The sequence below is a fragment of the Pogona vitticeps genome, chromosome 4 (genome assembly GCF_051106095.1).
Source record: "Pogona vitticeps strain Pit_001003342236 chromosome 4, PviZW2.1, whole genome shotgun sequence".
Classification (NCBI taxonomy): domain Eukaryota; kingdom Metazoa; phylum Chordata; class Lepidosauria; order Squamata; family Agamidae; genus Pogona; species Pogona vitticeps.
This window is the reverse complement of record NC_135786.1, coordinates 180,113,668-180,129,811: the sequence shown is the minus strand read 5'-3', so window position 1 is coordinate 180,129,811 and position 16,144 is coordinate 180,113,668. Positions and strand designations below refer to the sequence as shown.

Sequence of the window (16,144 nt, the reverse complement as noted above, 5' to 3'; positions counted from 1 at the left end):
AATTTAGACTAAAACACTTTTCTAATACTTCAGCAAACAGTTTGCTTTGAAAGGAGAAGTGAGAGGCATGGGGTCTTATTTTCAAAACCGCTTCAGATAAGAGCAGATTTTGGGAATTCTCAGTGCTTGCTGAGAATGACCTGGACTCTCAGCTATTCAATCATTTAGTATGCACATTTTATCAACAGACAAGGAGAGCCTTCTTGCCTTACCCATTCTGTTGCCCCTTCCACTTCCCTCTATGCATGGGGCATGATGAGTCTAAAGCAGTGATTCCCAACCTTGGATAACCCAGGTGTTCTTGGACTGCAATTTCCAGAAGCCTTCACCACCAGCTGTGCTGGTCAGGGTTTCTGGGGTTTGCAGCCTAGGAACACCTGGGTTACCCAAGGTTGGAAACCAAAGCAGCCATTCTCAACATTGCATTCAGATTTTGGCAATTCATCCCTAACGCCAATCTAGGTGGCTTGCAGAGGAGCATGGTAAAAAGCCAAGTCGGAACAGGCCAGTGGCTACATGAAGATGATTCACCATAAACTATGAAATTACAACACGTGAGAGTCAACAGAGGTGTCAAGAAGTAGTTTTGAGAAAAGGCCTTTAAATTATTGCTGAGGCTATCATTGTAGAAAATACAGTTAATAAGTAAGCATTACAACTTTAAAGGTGGGGGACGGTACTATACTTCCAAATGGATGGGCAGGATAGCAGTCCCTCGGCCACCTTGGCCAGACTTCCCTAAACAGACTCCTTCTCAGCTCATTAAGACAAGGGATTGTTCACTTTTGGCTTGCAGGTCTCTAGAATACAACTGATGTTTGGGGAATTGCCCTCCCTCTTGCTTCCTCCATTCTTGCAGTTCTATTTGGGGGCCCTAGAAGGCTTCTAGAATGTATTCCTTCTTCTTCCACAAAGAAGTGGAGCAGGTCCTTTAGCTTGCTGACCAGAGCCACCACCTCAGACTGGGGGAAAAAATATAGTTCTCCCTATATGGAATTCCCCACCCACCTAGACTGTCCCCCTCATTGTGCCCTCCATCATACCAACCAAACTCTGGAACAGTGGGACCCCCTGTCTGCCTCTCTTCCTGCTAGGGACCTGTGATACACTCTCAAAGCTTTGGAGGACATAGACCACTTGACTCATAATGTCCCACTCTCTTCTGTCCAGAGGCGCAACCACACAAATGGAAGCCTCCAGGATCAAATCAGGGAGTGCCCCCAGCACTCTTTACAGTAAAGCAGGTAGAAAGTGGAACTCCATTGAGCTGCCACATCCTGGTTTTGGTGGTACAGTGGCAATCCTAGTTTTTCTTATCTCTATTGCAACAGCTCACTGCCTTCGACACTATGGTGAAAAAGTCAATCTGGCCTATTCAGTTACAGTAGGTATACCTGTGTCTTCCTTACCCCGCAAAGCACCCTGAAGTGCTGGGTTGAGAGTGTAGGCCACACACCAGACCCCTTTCATTTTCCCAACCTGCAATGCTGCCATCATATTTGCCCATTGTCTGTGGTAAACATACCATGTCTTTCTGTAGCTAGATTTCACTGCTGTAGCATGTCCCTCAGAGCCTCTTGAATGTTATGAGCTGTGTGGCTGCAGCCACATTGAACAGGGTACATTTGTATCAAGCCCTGGTTTATTGCCCTATTCCTGATGCTTCCACCTCCCACTAGTATCCTCTCGATAGGCTTGTTTGTACCCTGGCTGCTCCAGATGTTACTAGTCAAATGTACTGACTGCTGGCCAACTGCTGCTGTACCAGTTGCCTGATATCTCAACATAAATCTGGTACAACCTTGAGGCTAAGAGTAATTCAGGATGGCAATTGGTAATGGGGCACCAGTTTTACCACAAACCTGAGGAAATCAGTGTTTCTCATCAGACAGAATGGCTGGTCATCCAGGAATATCATCTCTGGTGATGAGTAATCCTGGCATTTTTACATTTGCAGAAGGCTTTTCCCTGCACTCTCCAAGCTTCTCTAGGGTAGCCTGGGACTTAATTCTTGAAATGTGGGTCTGGCATTTGCTGCTTCCCACCTCTTGCTATTTGCCCATCTATCTTCTCCACAAGCGGCTGGCCAGGGCTCCTGAGTCCTGATAAAAGTGCTTTCATTTTCGCTCTCGCAATCTCTGGACTCAGTGTGCATGTGCAGGACAAACCCATGTGTCTGATGCACAGAGACCATGACAAAGAACTATCAGTACTTGTAAACTGCTGAGTCTAGGCTAAAAATAAGAAATAAATCATGGTTAAAAAACAAAACAAACAAATTCACTGAAGTCAGTGATATCGCTTCAATTATTTTCAATTTAGAGTGTACCCCAGATGAAATGTCGCATTGGTCCAACTACCTCCTAGAGTTCAGACAGATTTATGTTGAACAGTTCTGCCTTTCATTAAGAGTTCCTGTTTCAGGTAAATAAAGAAGCATTTTTAGACATCTAAAATGCTGCAGGCATTCAAATCTTATAAATAGCAGGTTCAGCTGCTATTCACAACTTTTATAACCCAGGTCCTAAATTCTTATATTTATTTCTTTTAGTAAAATCAAGTCATTTCAATTCTTCCTTTTAAAAGCCTGAAGTTTCATGGAACTATCCATTTTAATTTTTGCCAGGTTCTTAAATCAGTGTGTGCACATAATCTGTACTTAAAGACTAAATCCTATTACTATTCCCATTTAGAACAGAACTGCTGGATTAATGGGAGATATCTCAATATCCTTGAATTGTGGTGCTAGAGGAGGATCTTGAGAGTCCCCAGGCCTACAAAGAGAACAAACCTATCTGTTTTGAAGGAAATCAGCCCTGAGTGCTCACTGGAAGGACCGATCCTGAAGCTGAGGCTCCAGTACTTTGGCCATCTCCTGAGAAGAGAAGACTCGCTGGAAAAGACCCTGATGTTGGGAAAGTGTGAAGGAAAGAGGAGAATGGGATGACAGAGGGTGAGATGGTTGGACAGTGTCACCGAAGCGACCAACATGAACTTGACCCAACTCCGGGAGGCAGTGGAAGACAGGAGGGCCTGGCGTGCTCTGGTCCATGGGGTCACAAAGAGTCGGACACGACTAAACGACTAAACAACAACAACAATCTCAATATCTAAATATGTTCCACAATATAAAGGTATAATCTAGTTGGTACTGGGAACTGAATTGAGTCCAAAACTTTAAAACAAAAGGAATTATAAATTTACTTTGAAAAACAAATACTTGAGCAAAATAATGTCTGATACACCATCAACTTTACATGTGTATATAAGCAAAAAGTTCATGTTTCTTTTTAAGAACATGATTCTCAAAAATAAAATTTAAATTTCTTCAAGGTCCTCCCATATGAACTACTACTCTTTATAAAGTCTGTAAATAAACTGATTTCTTACTTTTTCTGACTCTCGCCAGCACTTTAGAATGAATATATGAGCATAAATATCTTCAACACAGATCCAGCTAGAAAGACTTAATGTTGTATCTGTCCAAACCCAGTCCATTACTGCCCTCAGTTCAGTCAAGAATGGTACCAGACGGAATCTAACCAAAGAAAAATCACAGTACATGAAGAGTCATTGTTAGTTTCGAATATAATGGTGCATTTGATGGCCAAATTCCTGTTGCTTAGTTATGCCTGTGACGTAACAGTGTAACTTGCAGTGACCTTCTTACTGCCAATCAATTAGTTTTCACTTTTATTTTTAGGCACACACCAAGCTACCAGGCAGGCATATACCCAAACATCCAAGCAGGAGTGAGTTAATTGCCAGCAGGAAACCACTACAAGTTATGCTGCTTGCCTTCCACAGGTGTAACTGTGCCAAAAGATTTCAGGCAAGATTTTAAGTGATTTACTTCTATGCCTTTAAGATGTTAGGATACTTTTCAACATTCAATCATCAAGTCCCAAACGAACACACAGAGCTGACACACTTGAAGGGGAGCTTAAAGAATTCCTATTACAGGTGGCAACTCTCTTTGTACCCTAAACATTTCCTACCAAGACTGGGGAGGGGGGAAATCTTGAAACAGCCACACAAAAAGAGGGAACTGTCACAAGAAATTTTAACATGAACATAAACAGAAGTGCTTCAACACCTGTTTCAGCTGTAGAGTGGGGGTACATGATGGCAATTACTGTTTGTAGATTATTATCTGTTGAATTGCGTAGCCCCATTTAATTAAACTGAGGATTAGTGATTCATTACATTAATGTCAAATATACAAGAATGACTGCACAGTAATTTTCATCTTGGTAGGAAGGTATGGTGGTAATAAGAAAGCCTACAAATATTAATTAATAAATTACTGTTGCTATGTGTCATCAAGCGGTTTCTAGTTTATGGCAACCCTAAGAATTAGTGAATTAATTCTTAGTGAATTAGTGAATTAACTCTAAGAATTAATTCCAAAAGGTGATGTCTGTGACGGCTGCACAATGTCATTAACAGTCCTGCTTGGGTCCTGCAAACTCAAAGCTGTGACTTCTTTTATTGATTCAATTCATCCTGTACAGTATTTGGTCCTCCTCTTTCCATGTGGCTTTCAACTTTTCCATAATAAATATATAGTTAGCCATACAGATAAACAGATACATAAAATGTTAGCAAATATATATATATATAGAATGCATATGTTTATATATACATATATAAAAATGTGTATACTCACCCTTGAAATAAGAAGAGGTTTACATAATTATAACTTTTTGTAAGGAAATTGCCTAATACTCGAGTTGGGTAGCCACAACGTATCTGATATGCTGATAACCCAAAATAAACACATTTCACAAAATACCAGAGTTGTGCAACTGTATTTTGGCTAAATTTCCTGAAATACAAAATAAAGCAGAAGACAATGAATGCATTAACCCACCCACACTTTCTAAAATCAGATTGTAATGCCAAGAGCTCCTTTCACTACAAGCATTCTCTTCTCTTAACAGCAACTTTTTGCACACCATTTCTCAAACTCCTGCAATTTAAACAGACTTGTCAGTGCCTTTTAGAGCAGAGGGCAACCAAAGGTACAGCTGTCTAGATGGGCTTGAAATCATCATGCAGAAATTGATAATTTGGTTCTGGATGCTTCAATATACTGGAAAGAATAGGCAATTAAAAAGAATCCGCTACATAATCCTATAGAAATCATTAATATTCACTTGCTGAAGGACAGGGTGCATGATCCATGATTTTCATTATTTTTTTTCCTAGTCATGATTTAAAAATCCATGACTGAGCACCCACAAAGAACTATTCAATTTTTTTTTTTTTACTATTGCTAGAAAGCCTGAATGGTTGTTCTGAATAAATGATCCTATGATTGCATCTGTAAAAGTGGTCTGAAGAGAAACTTCAGTCAGATTCCAAACAAGTCTTCACTCTGTATTCACATCACCAAGAAAGCAAACTAGAAAGATGATCAGGCAAAAAATACTTGAGATTATGAGAAATAAGCAGAACAAGCCTGTCTTGATCAAAAGCACGGAACAAATTGGGAAGGAGAAGCCAGTAACTAGCATCAAGGCAAAGGATTCTGGTCACCTGATCCCTGTCTTTCATAGGTGGGGGGGCGCTTTGTCATAAATGGATGGGATGCCTTCTCACATCAAAAGGGATTTTTTTTAAAAAAAAAATCTGCTTTCAAAAGATAAATAGCTCATGCCTGATCCAAGAAAGGCAAGGCAATTCTTGTTACATATCATCTATGGCGCTTTTATTTTTTTGCTCAACATAATCACTGTTGACGGATTAGTGGAAATCATAAGAAAAAAAAATTCCTATTTGCACATGGATTCATTACTTTTCGGAAGCAATGGATGCAATGCTGTTCAGTTAAAAGCCTTTAGCAATTTACCTTTCTGTCACTGCAGGCAAGATAAAAAACATCCAAAAGTGTATGCCAAAAACAAGGATGACTTGAAAAATTACTTTTCCCATGACAGTTTTCCTCAGATACAGTGCCCGATCTACTACCATGGTACCAAACTGAATTAGTACCATAATTAAGAATGGTTTGGGGACTTGGTCCTCTGATAATGAAGAGGCAATATCTTCTGCTGCAGAGTGTTTCTGGAAAGAAAATCAGGGGCAATAAGATAGAAGAAGCAAAATCTCTTTTGTTATCACATTAATTATCTTTTACAGCAAATACATCCCAGCACTTCAACCTCCATCTAACATACCCCAAAAGCCCAGAATCCAAACACAATGATGATAAAGTCCACAGTATCAGCAAGGAACATCAGAACATAAACATCAGTCACAGCACTGTAGTCTGGGTGGATGAGATTGTAGAAAAACTGTTTGATAGGCACATATATTTGAAGTGTCCTGAAATAACAGAAAACATAGCCTTATTTACAAAGAACAATGTATGAGTCATAAATACTATGCAATAAAAAAAAATGATGTACTTGACTACATTTAGAACTTCATTAAATTTGCCTAATCCTTTGTCTTAAATTGACCTCTACTTCCAAGTGTTTGGAAAGCAGTTTATTTCTCTAGGATGGAGGTGGGCAAATTCCATGGGGTTGGAGGCTAGTTTTCAAATTGGTCAAGTGCTCAAGAGGTATGGTCTAAGGTATTTTGTATTTTATTATAATAAAATTTTAGTATTAAGAAATGAAATTTCCCCCACAACTCTTTCAGACATACTTCATTATAAAAGCGATTCTAATTTATTAAAAATAATTTCTTTGCATGTAGAACATCCAAGGTTCAATCCCTGGCATCAACAGGTAGCACTGGAAAAAAAAGTAGGGACAGGATGTTCAAGGTCAACAAATTCCCAGTTCCATAATTCAATAGGAAACACACACACACACACACACACACACACACACGCACGCACGCACGAGTCCGAATTATGGGAATGGGAGCCAGCAAACCAGCAGGTGGTAGAACAATTCTCTTACCTCCATGCTGTTTCCATGCCACTTCTTAGCCCCTTATAAAAGTGCCCTGCTGCACTGTGGGAATCACAAACTTGCAAAGCTGCATGGTGGAACAAGTTCCTATGAAATCTACCTCCACTCGCCACTTGGAATTGCAGGTATATGTACTACATTTTGGTATCATTCCCCAAGTTATGTAGCAAGTTTCAAGGATCAATATATAGAAAGTAGAGTGGCTTCTGCAGTTTTTTTATTTTTGATATTTAAATAGGGCAATGATTCATCTAGTTGTTATTGTTATGGAGGAAATATCTAAAGTACACTTTTCTTTTTCCTTTTCAAATATGGGCTTGTAAATAAAATGAACCGATAAGATGGAGCTAACAGATAAGAGTGAATATAAATAACGTAATGCTACTGACACCACAAATTCATACAAAGAGTTCTTAATGTTCATCATATCTTTCTGAGTATATAGTCATGGCCAAAAATATTGGTACCCTTGCAATTATGTCAGAAAATGCAACCCTTCTCTCTGAAAACTCTTGCAGTTGCAAATGTTGTGATACATGTTCATTTCTTTGTTTTGCGCTGGAACAACACAAAAAAACAGAGACGAAAAGTCAAATTTGATACAATCCCTCACAGAAACTCAAAAATGCACTGGCCAAAATTATTGACACCCTGTCTAAACTGTAAGAAATATTTTTATTACAATTTAGACAGGGTGCCAATAAGGGTTGCATTTTCTGACAGAATTGCAAGGGTGCCAATATTTTTGGCCATGACTGCATAATGAGTGGCTGTATATTCTGCAAAAATGTGGCATGTGTGTATTAAGTATATTACATTCTTGTAATAGTTAACTGATTATATATGACACAATACTTATGGTTATCCCCATCCCCATCCCCTGGGGATTCTGTATTTATTAGCTGGACAGTGAAATGAGGCCTTCAAGCAGTGATTTATGCACAAACTGCAGAGCCCCTATGCACAAGTAAAATATCTGTTTATCAGTATTTAAAACAGATGTTTGGGTAAAAAATAACTGCACGAATTAAGCTGCACTTCTAGAGTGTAGAACAGAATGTGGGGGGAAAATATATTCCACATTTCATGGTTTAGCCAGTTTAAAGTCTCCTTTGTTTATGCTAATAGGGAAAGAAAGTTGGGGGAGGACACGTATCCTTCCTAGGTGCATCCTTGGGCAAGCTTGCACAGTCCTTGGGTGCCCCCAGAAGAAGGCGATAGTAAACCAGTCCTGAGTACACTTTACCTTGTAAATTCTGAAGAGTGTTGCAAGAAAGTGCATTTAATTCTAAAGCACTCTGATGGCACATAAACAATTAATTATTCTTTAGAACACCCCTCCCACTACATAGCAATAAAGTACTCACATTTAAGACCACCAACCAGTGCAAAATGTGAGTCCTTTAGTATTACATAGAAAGGCAAGCAAAGTTAACAGAATGAGGAGAACATGGAATTTTTTTTATGTTGTTGAAATCTCCACATGAACACTAGACAGTCTTACAAGTTACCCATTGCAGAAAATATGTCAGTACTAGGTGAGGTCTTTCATTAAACTTGACAAAAACTTCACTTGCTCACTTTTTAATTGTAAATGCCTTTGCTATGATAATTTGTTCCCGCAGCTTTTCCATAAGGAGCTCTTTCCTAGATTTTTGTTTTATGCTCAATACGCTGCTTCCTTTTTGACTGCTATTCCTTGTGCTGGTACTTCCTGAGAATACAGGTAGGGAAAGAATCATTACAAGTGACACATTATTCTTCTATCACAAATTTAGCTTAAGCTATATGGTAAGGTTAAAAAAAATGACATATCATAGAAATCCTTCCTCTAGTTATCACCAAAGGTATATGAACAAGAAACTTGCCCCTGCAAACAGAGAATGAATACCATGGTTTATGAATACAAAGCTGAGCATTTTTTCAGTGATAAGCACTAGGCAGGAAGAAATAGCTTCCCCTTGTCTGATGTTTTTTTCTTTGTAAGTCACTCACTTGGGCATTTTCCTCATGGCTGACTTCCTTTAACTCTTGGACCACTGCGAAAAAAATAACAAAATATCTGCGGGAGGGTTTCTATAGGACACCCATAGGACACTAACAGGGAAGCATGGGAGATATTAAACATCTCTTCTTGTTGTTTTGTTCTTTCCTGAAATTGCTGAGGTCACATTATTCAGCAACCATAGGATTAGAAACCTATGTTTCCTAAAGTAATGTAATGTAGCACAATTAAAAAAATATTTTTTGTGAAATGAAACAGTTAGGCAAATGGTTTTGCATGAAAACATTGTTTGTTTTGGGAATTTCTATCTAGCTTTCTAAAATGTAAGAGTAAAAAATGGAAAACACAAAGAGATCTGAAATCCAAATTATGATAACACTTAAATATAGCAGAAACATCCTTAAACTTTGTATTGTGAAAGCCCCATTAAATTTAAAAAAGGGGGGCTGCTCCCTGACTAAAACTGAGCACTGATGGTGTACTTCTCTAAGGAAGATATTCTAAAATTGGGGCAATGTAACTAAAGGGGCTATCTTTCTTAGGCATCCTTCAGTCTCAAGAGACTATGGTAATGTGCTCTGAGCTGGAGTGTCCTCTCCAGAGCACAAAGCCTGGGTAAAATCATATGGAGGATAGGCTGTTACCCAAGCAGCAAATCCCCCCTCTTCACACGTTTCTGGAATAGTCCAATGGAAAGGCAAGAGCCAATACAACTGGTTCCAGCGACGTCGCAGGAGTTGACACAACAACACAAACTGCCTCCGGGACTCCGGCTCCGGATTTTGCCTAGAGGTTAACTCCTGAAGGGGCTATATTCCACCCATAACACATCAGACGGAAAAAATTCAGATAGCCCAATAAATAGAGTGTAGTTTACAGGTAGGTTCATATAGAAATACACCGTTCTTAAGAATGCTTACAATACTTGGTTTTAACATGCATTTCAGACTTTTATTTAATACTATTTAATGTATTACACTTTCCATCCTAAACAATGGCTGTTCCTACGTCAAACCAATAGAATTGAAGACTGCTTGTGTATGTATATCCCATTCATTTTCACAGACTTAGCGGTTACTATGCACATACCTCTCTTTGAACGGTGAGAAGAAAAGCTGGATCTGTGTGAAAGCTGTGAGCCACTACTTGAACTCTTCCTACGCACGGCAGCCTGCTGCTCTGGGAAATGGACATGGATTGATTCCACAGACGTTGCCAAATTTACTGATGTCAAAGAGTCAGAAGAACCCCTCCTCTCTGATTCAGCCAACTCATCATCAGAGTCATCTTTACTAATACTGTTGTCTCCGATGTCTTCATCATCCCATAATCCATGACACTAAATAGAGACATATTTAAGGCATTTTCACATTTAAAATCATACAAATTTGAGTTTAAAATTGGCTGCTTTTTGGATTATTGGTCCTCACTGAAAGCCATAAGGACAAAAAAGTGTGGATGATAAAACCCCAGGTGCTGCTTTCTTGCATCAACAGCAGAAGTTCCCATGAGGCTCTAGGGCTTGCAAAAGCACTGTGCTTTCCCTGCCTGGGGAGTTTAAAGTCAGTCTAACCAGAGGTGAGAACTGCTCAATGTGTGGAGCAGTCTTTACTAGTCCCCACAGGGTGGTTAAGTGATCTCTGACTCTTTCCAGCTTAATTCTACACTGGTGCTTCAATGCAAGGACATTGTGGGAGCTGAAGACAAAACTAATAAAGCAGAAAAGAGGAGATGAGAATGAAAAAAGCAAAAGGAGAAAGAAGAGAATAAAAAGAGAAAGCAAGGAGAGTAATGACACCAGCAAAATCAGGGAGTGGTCACCTTACAGATGCAAAGATCCAGATACATTCAGTACTAACATCAGGCAATTACATTTCTTTGGGGCCTAATTCATAGCTGCTCTGCAGGTATCTGGCAACAAACCAGGAGGCTGTTTCACGCCATCTACAGGGTTCCTAGGGCATAAGAGGCTGCTTTCAGCCTAAGGGGCTACATCATGAACAGTACTACCATGTATTAGTGTACACGTATGGACGTGCACACATATGGTCTTTTGGATTCTAGCAATGATAGTACACACACACACATTCCATGCACTTTGTGATCTCTGACTGATGTGCTGGGAGACCCACTGTATAAGGGTCTGGAGTTCACATTACACCGTGACCTACCTAAACAGAGGTGAGTAAAAGCACATTCTTTGAATGCATTATATTTCAGGTACATCCCTTGCAGAATGTATTTGATTTCCTTTTGCCAAAATTTTGCATTTAAAGTTTTTTACTTAGTATAAACATTCATATCTCTATGAATTTAAACTTTTCTTTACATCATAATGTAACTAATTTAGATATGATGAGAATTCTGAATATTATCAGTCATGCCACTTTATGCAAAAGCTACATTAAAGAGAACAGAATACATAGTTACTTTGAAAATACCTTTAAAATTGATCGATGAAAAAACAAAGCAAGTAGCTGAACAAGGTCATAGTGCACATAGCCCTCTTTCTTCTCAACACCAATAATATTGGGAGGATGGTAAGGTTTGTCCTTTTTTAGCTCTAACTGTCTGTTCCAAGGGAAAAATCCAAACTGGAAAAAATACTTTATAACAATTGCCACCTATGTAAGAAACAAACAAAGGACAGAGCACCCTCCGGTTAATGAAAGAACATTTCAGAGAACCTTGTGATAATTTAAAGACAGGTTTTATTGGGCATAAGATATAATGGACGGTAGCCCACTCAACTGGATGCAACTTACAACATTTCTTATAATTCCAAGGGTTCCACATAAAGATGATAAAGCACTGTTACGAAAGTCAAGGTATCTCAGCATGCTGCGTCCCCTTGTGGCTAACAAAACACTGCTAGAAATGTAAGAGGACCCATGATAAAATTTAATCTAGCTGAGCCTCTTGATTTGCACAGTGCCCAGGAAATGTTTTATAAAAATCTGTAAGCACAGCATAAAGCTTCAATTTTTCTGTACTCCAACAACTTGTCTTATGAAGAAAACTGAAGAGAAGAATTCTATTAACTATCATAGCTGGAGAATTTGTTTATACTCCTTTCGAAGCTATCACAAGACCTTAAAACAAGAAATAACTAAAACACGTGATTTTCTTTCGTTTTTCCTGAATCTGCTATTAAGCACTTCATTGAGTGACCCCTCTTTTTAGTATTCTGAAAGAGAGAAAAATGCAAGTAGTCTATTTAAAAATACATTTCTGATCTAATCATAATAAATTTTAGTTACATTTTCCCCAAATTATTGTGAATTCCAGCTTCCTATAATGTGTCTGTGAGAGTAATAACTGGAATGTGGTGACTGACTCTGTAAACTGATGACTGCTACCAAGAGGAGACCATCCTATCAGAAATGATCATTTCTTTGAATACTGAACTCAGCAGGTCATATGTATAGTAGGAACAGTCTACAGCATTGTTTCCCAGCCTTGGGTGATCCAGGTATTCTTGGACTACAACTCCCAGAAACCACAGCCAGCACAGCTAGTGGTGAAGGCTTCTGGGAGTAGCAGTTCAAGAGTCCTTGTTACCCAAGATTGGAAACCACTGGTATAAAATAAGGTAATGTTTTTATATATTGAGAGGATTTCCTAGATACATGGAAATATATGTACTGTTCAATCAAAATAAACTGATTTTCATTAAGGTGGAAAAACCAGAAAAGTCCCCATGAAAACTATGTAAGACTGAGGAAGTGAACAGAAGGGGAAAACAGAGGGGTAATGTGATATTGCAGAAGAGAGGGAAATGGCTTGCTTCAGCCCTGAATCATGTGCAGTACAGCAAAGATGGGGGAAATGTGGCCCTCCTGTGTTGCTGCAATGCATCTCCCATGACCTCTCACCATTGGTTATGCTGACAATGGATCATGGGACTTGTGGTCAATCACAATCTGAAGAGCCATACTGATTTATAACACAACCAGACAAATAGAGCAGTGAGGCAGGGTTTACAAACATTCCCATATCCCATCTACATTATTGCTGTATTTGTGTGCAGGCAAACAACTCTTTCATAACCTAATAACAGTTTGCCATTATATATGACCAACTGTAGTTAATGTAAACCACATTTTACTGAGCTGGAATGAGAAATCAAAACTGCAGTTTAAAATAAATGCAGTACTTTGGAGGTAAGAGAATATGGTTAGTTTAAATCAGAAAACACATGCATCCAGCCTCCACACAGCTCCATCAGAAGATGAGAAGGTTCATTCATATAAAACTGTAAACTTGAAAGAATGCCTGTGCAATATACAACATACCTCAGTGTAGACTATGGCCGTCATCCAAAAACGTTTGCTAGGTCTTGGGACAGAGAGCATAGCCCAGAGAAAGATGAGGATAGGAAGCACTAGGGTAATCATGGAGGCAGAGATCATGTGATTAAGAATAATTACAAAATAACACACCATTTCTGAACGTGCTACAAGTGTATTATATAGAGCATAAATAAGGAGCAAAAACCGTGGCTGATTGGCATAGAATTTTTCTGATTCATCCAGTTCTTCATCCTGAAACATTCTGTGAAAAAAAGTTAGACAAGATTTGATGTGTAAATACTTTAAAGCTAAATCACCAGTTCATATCAACAGATTAGAAGGGTTTGTTTTTTTGCTTAATAAGACATTACTCAATGAATCATGCCACACATTTGACAGACTCAATTTGGGGAATGCCAATATGTTTCTCAAACATCAGTCTTTCTCCACATGAGAAACCATATAGAACTAGGAGTATCCACTAAATATTTCAATGTATCATTTGTTTCAAAGTAATCGATGATGCCTTCTGGCTATCTGCACTTCAAAGAAAATAGGATGCCCAGATACCAAAGCCTATGGACACACTTAAAAGCAGTTTTTAGAATCCTACCAAAAGAATCTGAGTGATCAAGTTTCACTTCTGGGACTGTCTGCATGTTAAAAAGGTAAAGGTTCCCCTTGACAATTTTTGTCCAGTCGTGTCCGACTCTAGGGGGCGGCGCTCATCCCGCTCTTCAAGCCATAGAGCCAGCGTTTGTCCGAAGACAACCTTTCCGTGGTCACATGGCCAGTGTGATTTAGACACGGAACGCTGTTTACCTTCCCACCGAGATGGTACCTATTTATCTACTCGCATTTGCATGCTTTCGAACCGCTAGGTTGGCGGGAGCTGGGACAAGCAACGGGCGCTCACTCCGTCACGTGGATTCGATCTTACGACTGCTTGGTCTTCTGACCCTGCAGCACAGGCTTCTGCGGTTTAGCCCACAGCGCCACCATGTTATGATGGCTGAAATCTTATTGTTGTAAGTTACACCACATAAGGCTGATGAAATCATCAGCAATGATGATTTTTTTTAATGAAACACTTTCAACTTATCCCCCAAAGGTCTTGAGACTCCTGTGGAATCCCCTTCATCCTCAGGAAGTGCCATAGATCAGGAGAGAGAAATCTAATTGCTAAAAACTGCCACCACCAGGCTGACTTTATTGGTGGTTGTGATTTTTGGTAATTTAAAATTTCCCTTTCTCATTCCACAGCCTCCAATGTCCTTATGATAATGAAGGCCTTGGGAACTGCTGGGGAGAAATGGGAAGTGTTTAATGTCTTAAAAATTGCTGCTGCTGCTACATCAGCATTGCATTAACTTACACAACAGGATTTGAGCGATATATGTATACAGATGTTTAATACAAAGAATTGTATTAAACATCTTAAAGAAGTATTTAGATCATAAAGTGCTTTGTGACATATACTTGTCCTTGAATGATGCAACTGGCTGTAATTTCCATTATATGTAGATCACACACACACCTCACATATATATACAGTGCCCATGTGGACTTCTGCGGAAATATTTATATGGGTGTCACTAGCTGGTCTTTTTTGTGCAATGATCCCTGGTCTTTGCACCCATCAATCACCGTAACAGATAATCTCCCCCTCCTTATCACAACAAAAAACACGCTCATCACCGTATCTTCTGAAAAAAGACAAAAGCTGTTCCCACAGCTATAAATACTCAACTATCCAACAAACAGCAACAGAGCATGGACAGAATCCCTACTCCAGGCCTCTGAAGATGCCGGCCACAAAGACTGGCGAAACATCAGGAAGAACAACCTTCAGAACACAGCTAAAGAACCCGAAAAACCCACAACAACCATCAGATCCCGGCCGTGAAAGCCTTCAAGAAAACACAGTTAAACTTAAAACTAGTATATTTCAGAAGATAAAGATGTCATCAGTGAGTTGCAATAACATACTTGAGATTCATCACAAAGTAATTTTCATAACTGAATAGAACATTCAGTTAATATAATTTTCTACATACATGCCCTGCCAGTGAGGAAACTGTTCTATGAATCTTACTTGTTAAGAAGTAGTTCACTTGCAGTCAGCTCATGTGTCAAAGGAGGAAGTATAGAATCTTCCTGTTTGATAGACTGATTTTCATCTGGGCTCACCATCATTTGGTTTTTATCAGAGGAGCCATCTTGGGAACCATCCATTGGGAAAAGCTCCAAGCTCACAACTTTGCTATATGAAGGAGGGGGATCAGCAATGCCATCCAAAGCAGAATAGGAGGGCATGTCTGTATCAGAAGTGTATGCAGCGCCTTCAGAATCCACACAAAAATCTTCCATGTCAGGTTCTTGTCCAGATGCAGGATCTACTCCTTCTTCTTCATGCTCCTCCCCTTCAACTTCTTCAATGGTCTCTGCTGTTCCCTGACGGGAATACAGCATGGTGACTTGGGTGGCCTCACTGTCAAGAAGAGGAGAAAACAGTTTTACCAATTTTTTATGACACAAATATCACAGTTATTTGTTCATTTCTGTTCTGTTGCTGGACTTTAAAACTAAGTTTATACCAACCCACTCAACCAGACTGAAGAATCTGGAACAAACAACTGGGTTAAAGGTTTTGCCTTTCCAGGTTCTTCCCTTTCTCATAGTGAATTGCCCCCTTCGATCTTAGCTATTGTTGAGCTCATTCCCACTGCCAGTCAATACTAATGTTAGTTGTAGCTAAGGTTAACCAGAATTCTATCTTAATTAGGATCTGATCAAAATCTGTACTCCAAGCTGTCAGCTGAGAATGAAACTAAGCGTTTAATTAAGGAATCTGAAAACGAAAGTATAACAAAGAAAAGGAATGATGAGACATAGAGAAAAATATTAGAATGAGTTTA

The 16,144-nt window shown here is 39.2% G+C and overlaps 1 protein-coding gene across 3 annotated transcripts in view; it reads right to left on the bottom strand.

The window, feature by feature from the left end:
* The window catches only part of PIEZO2 (piezo type mechanosensitive ion channel component 2), a 309,376-nt gene that overhangs the window by 13,625 nt on the left and 279,607 nt on the right, over positions 1-16,144 (bottom strand). For all 3 annotated transcript variants that reach the window (XM_072998801.2, XM_072998800.2, XM_072998799.2), the window contains 9 exons: positions 15,322-15,717; positions 13,230-13,488; positions 11,376-11,558; positions 10,024-10,273; positions 8,511-8,643; positions 6,183-6,330; positions 5,855-6,069; positions 4,670-4,828; positions 3,391-3,538 (listed from right to left, as the gene is read on the bottom strand). In XM_072998801.2, coding sequence (XP_072854902.2) covers positions 3,391-3,538; positions 4,670-4,828; positions 5,855-6,069; positions 6,183-6,330; positions 8,511-8,643; positions 10,024-10,273; positions 11,376-11,558; positions 13,230-13,488; positions 15,322-15,717 — 1,891 coding nt within the window. The remainder of the gene's footprint in view (positions 1-3,390; positions 3,539-4,669; positions 4,829-5,854; positions 6,070-6,182; positions 6,331-8,510; positions 8,644-10,023; positions 10,274-11,375; positions 11,559-13,229; positions 13,489-15,321; positions 15,718-16,144) is intronic.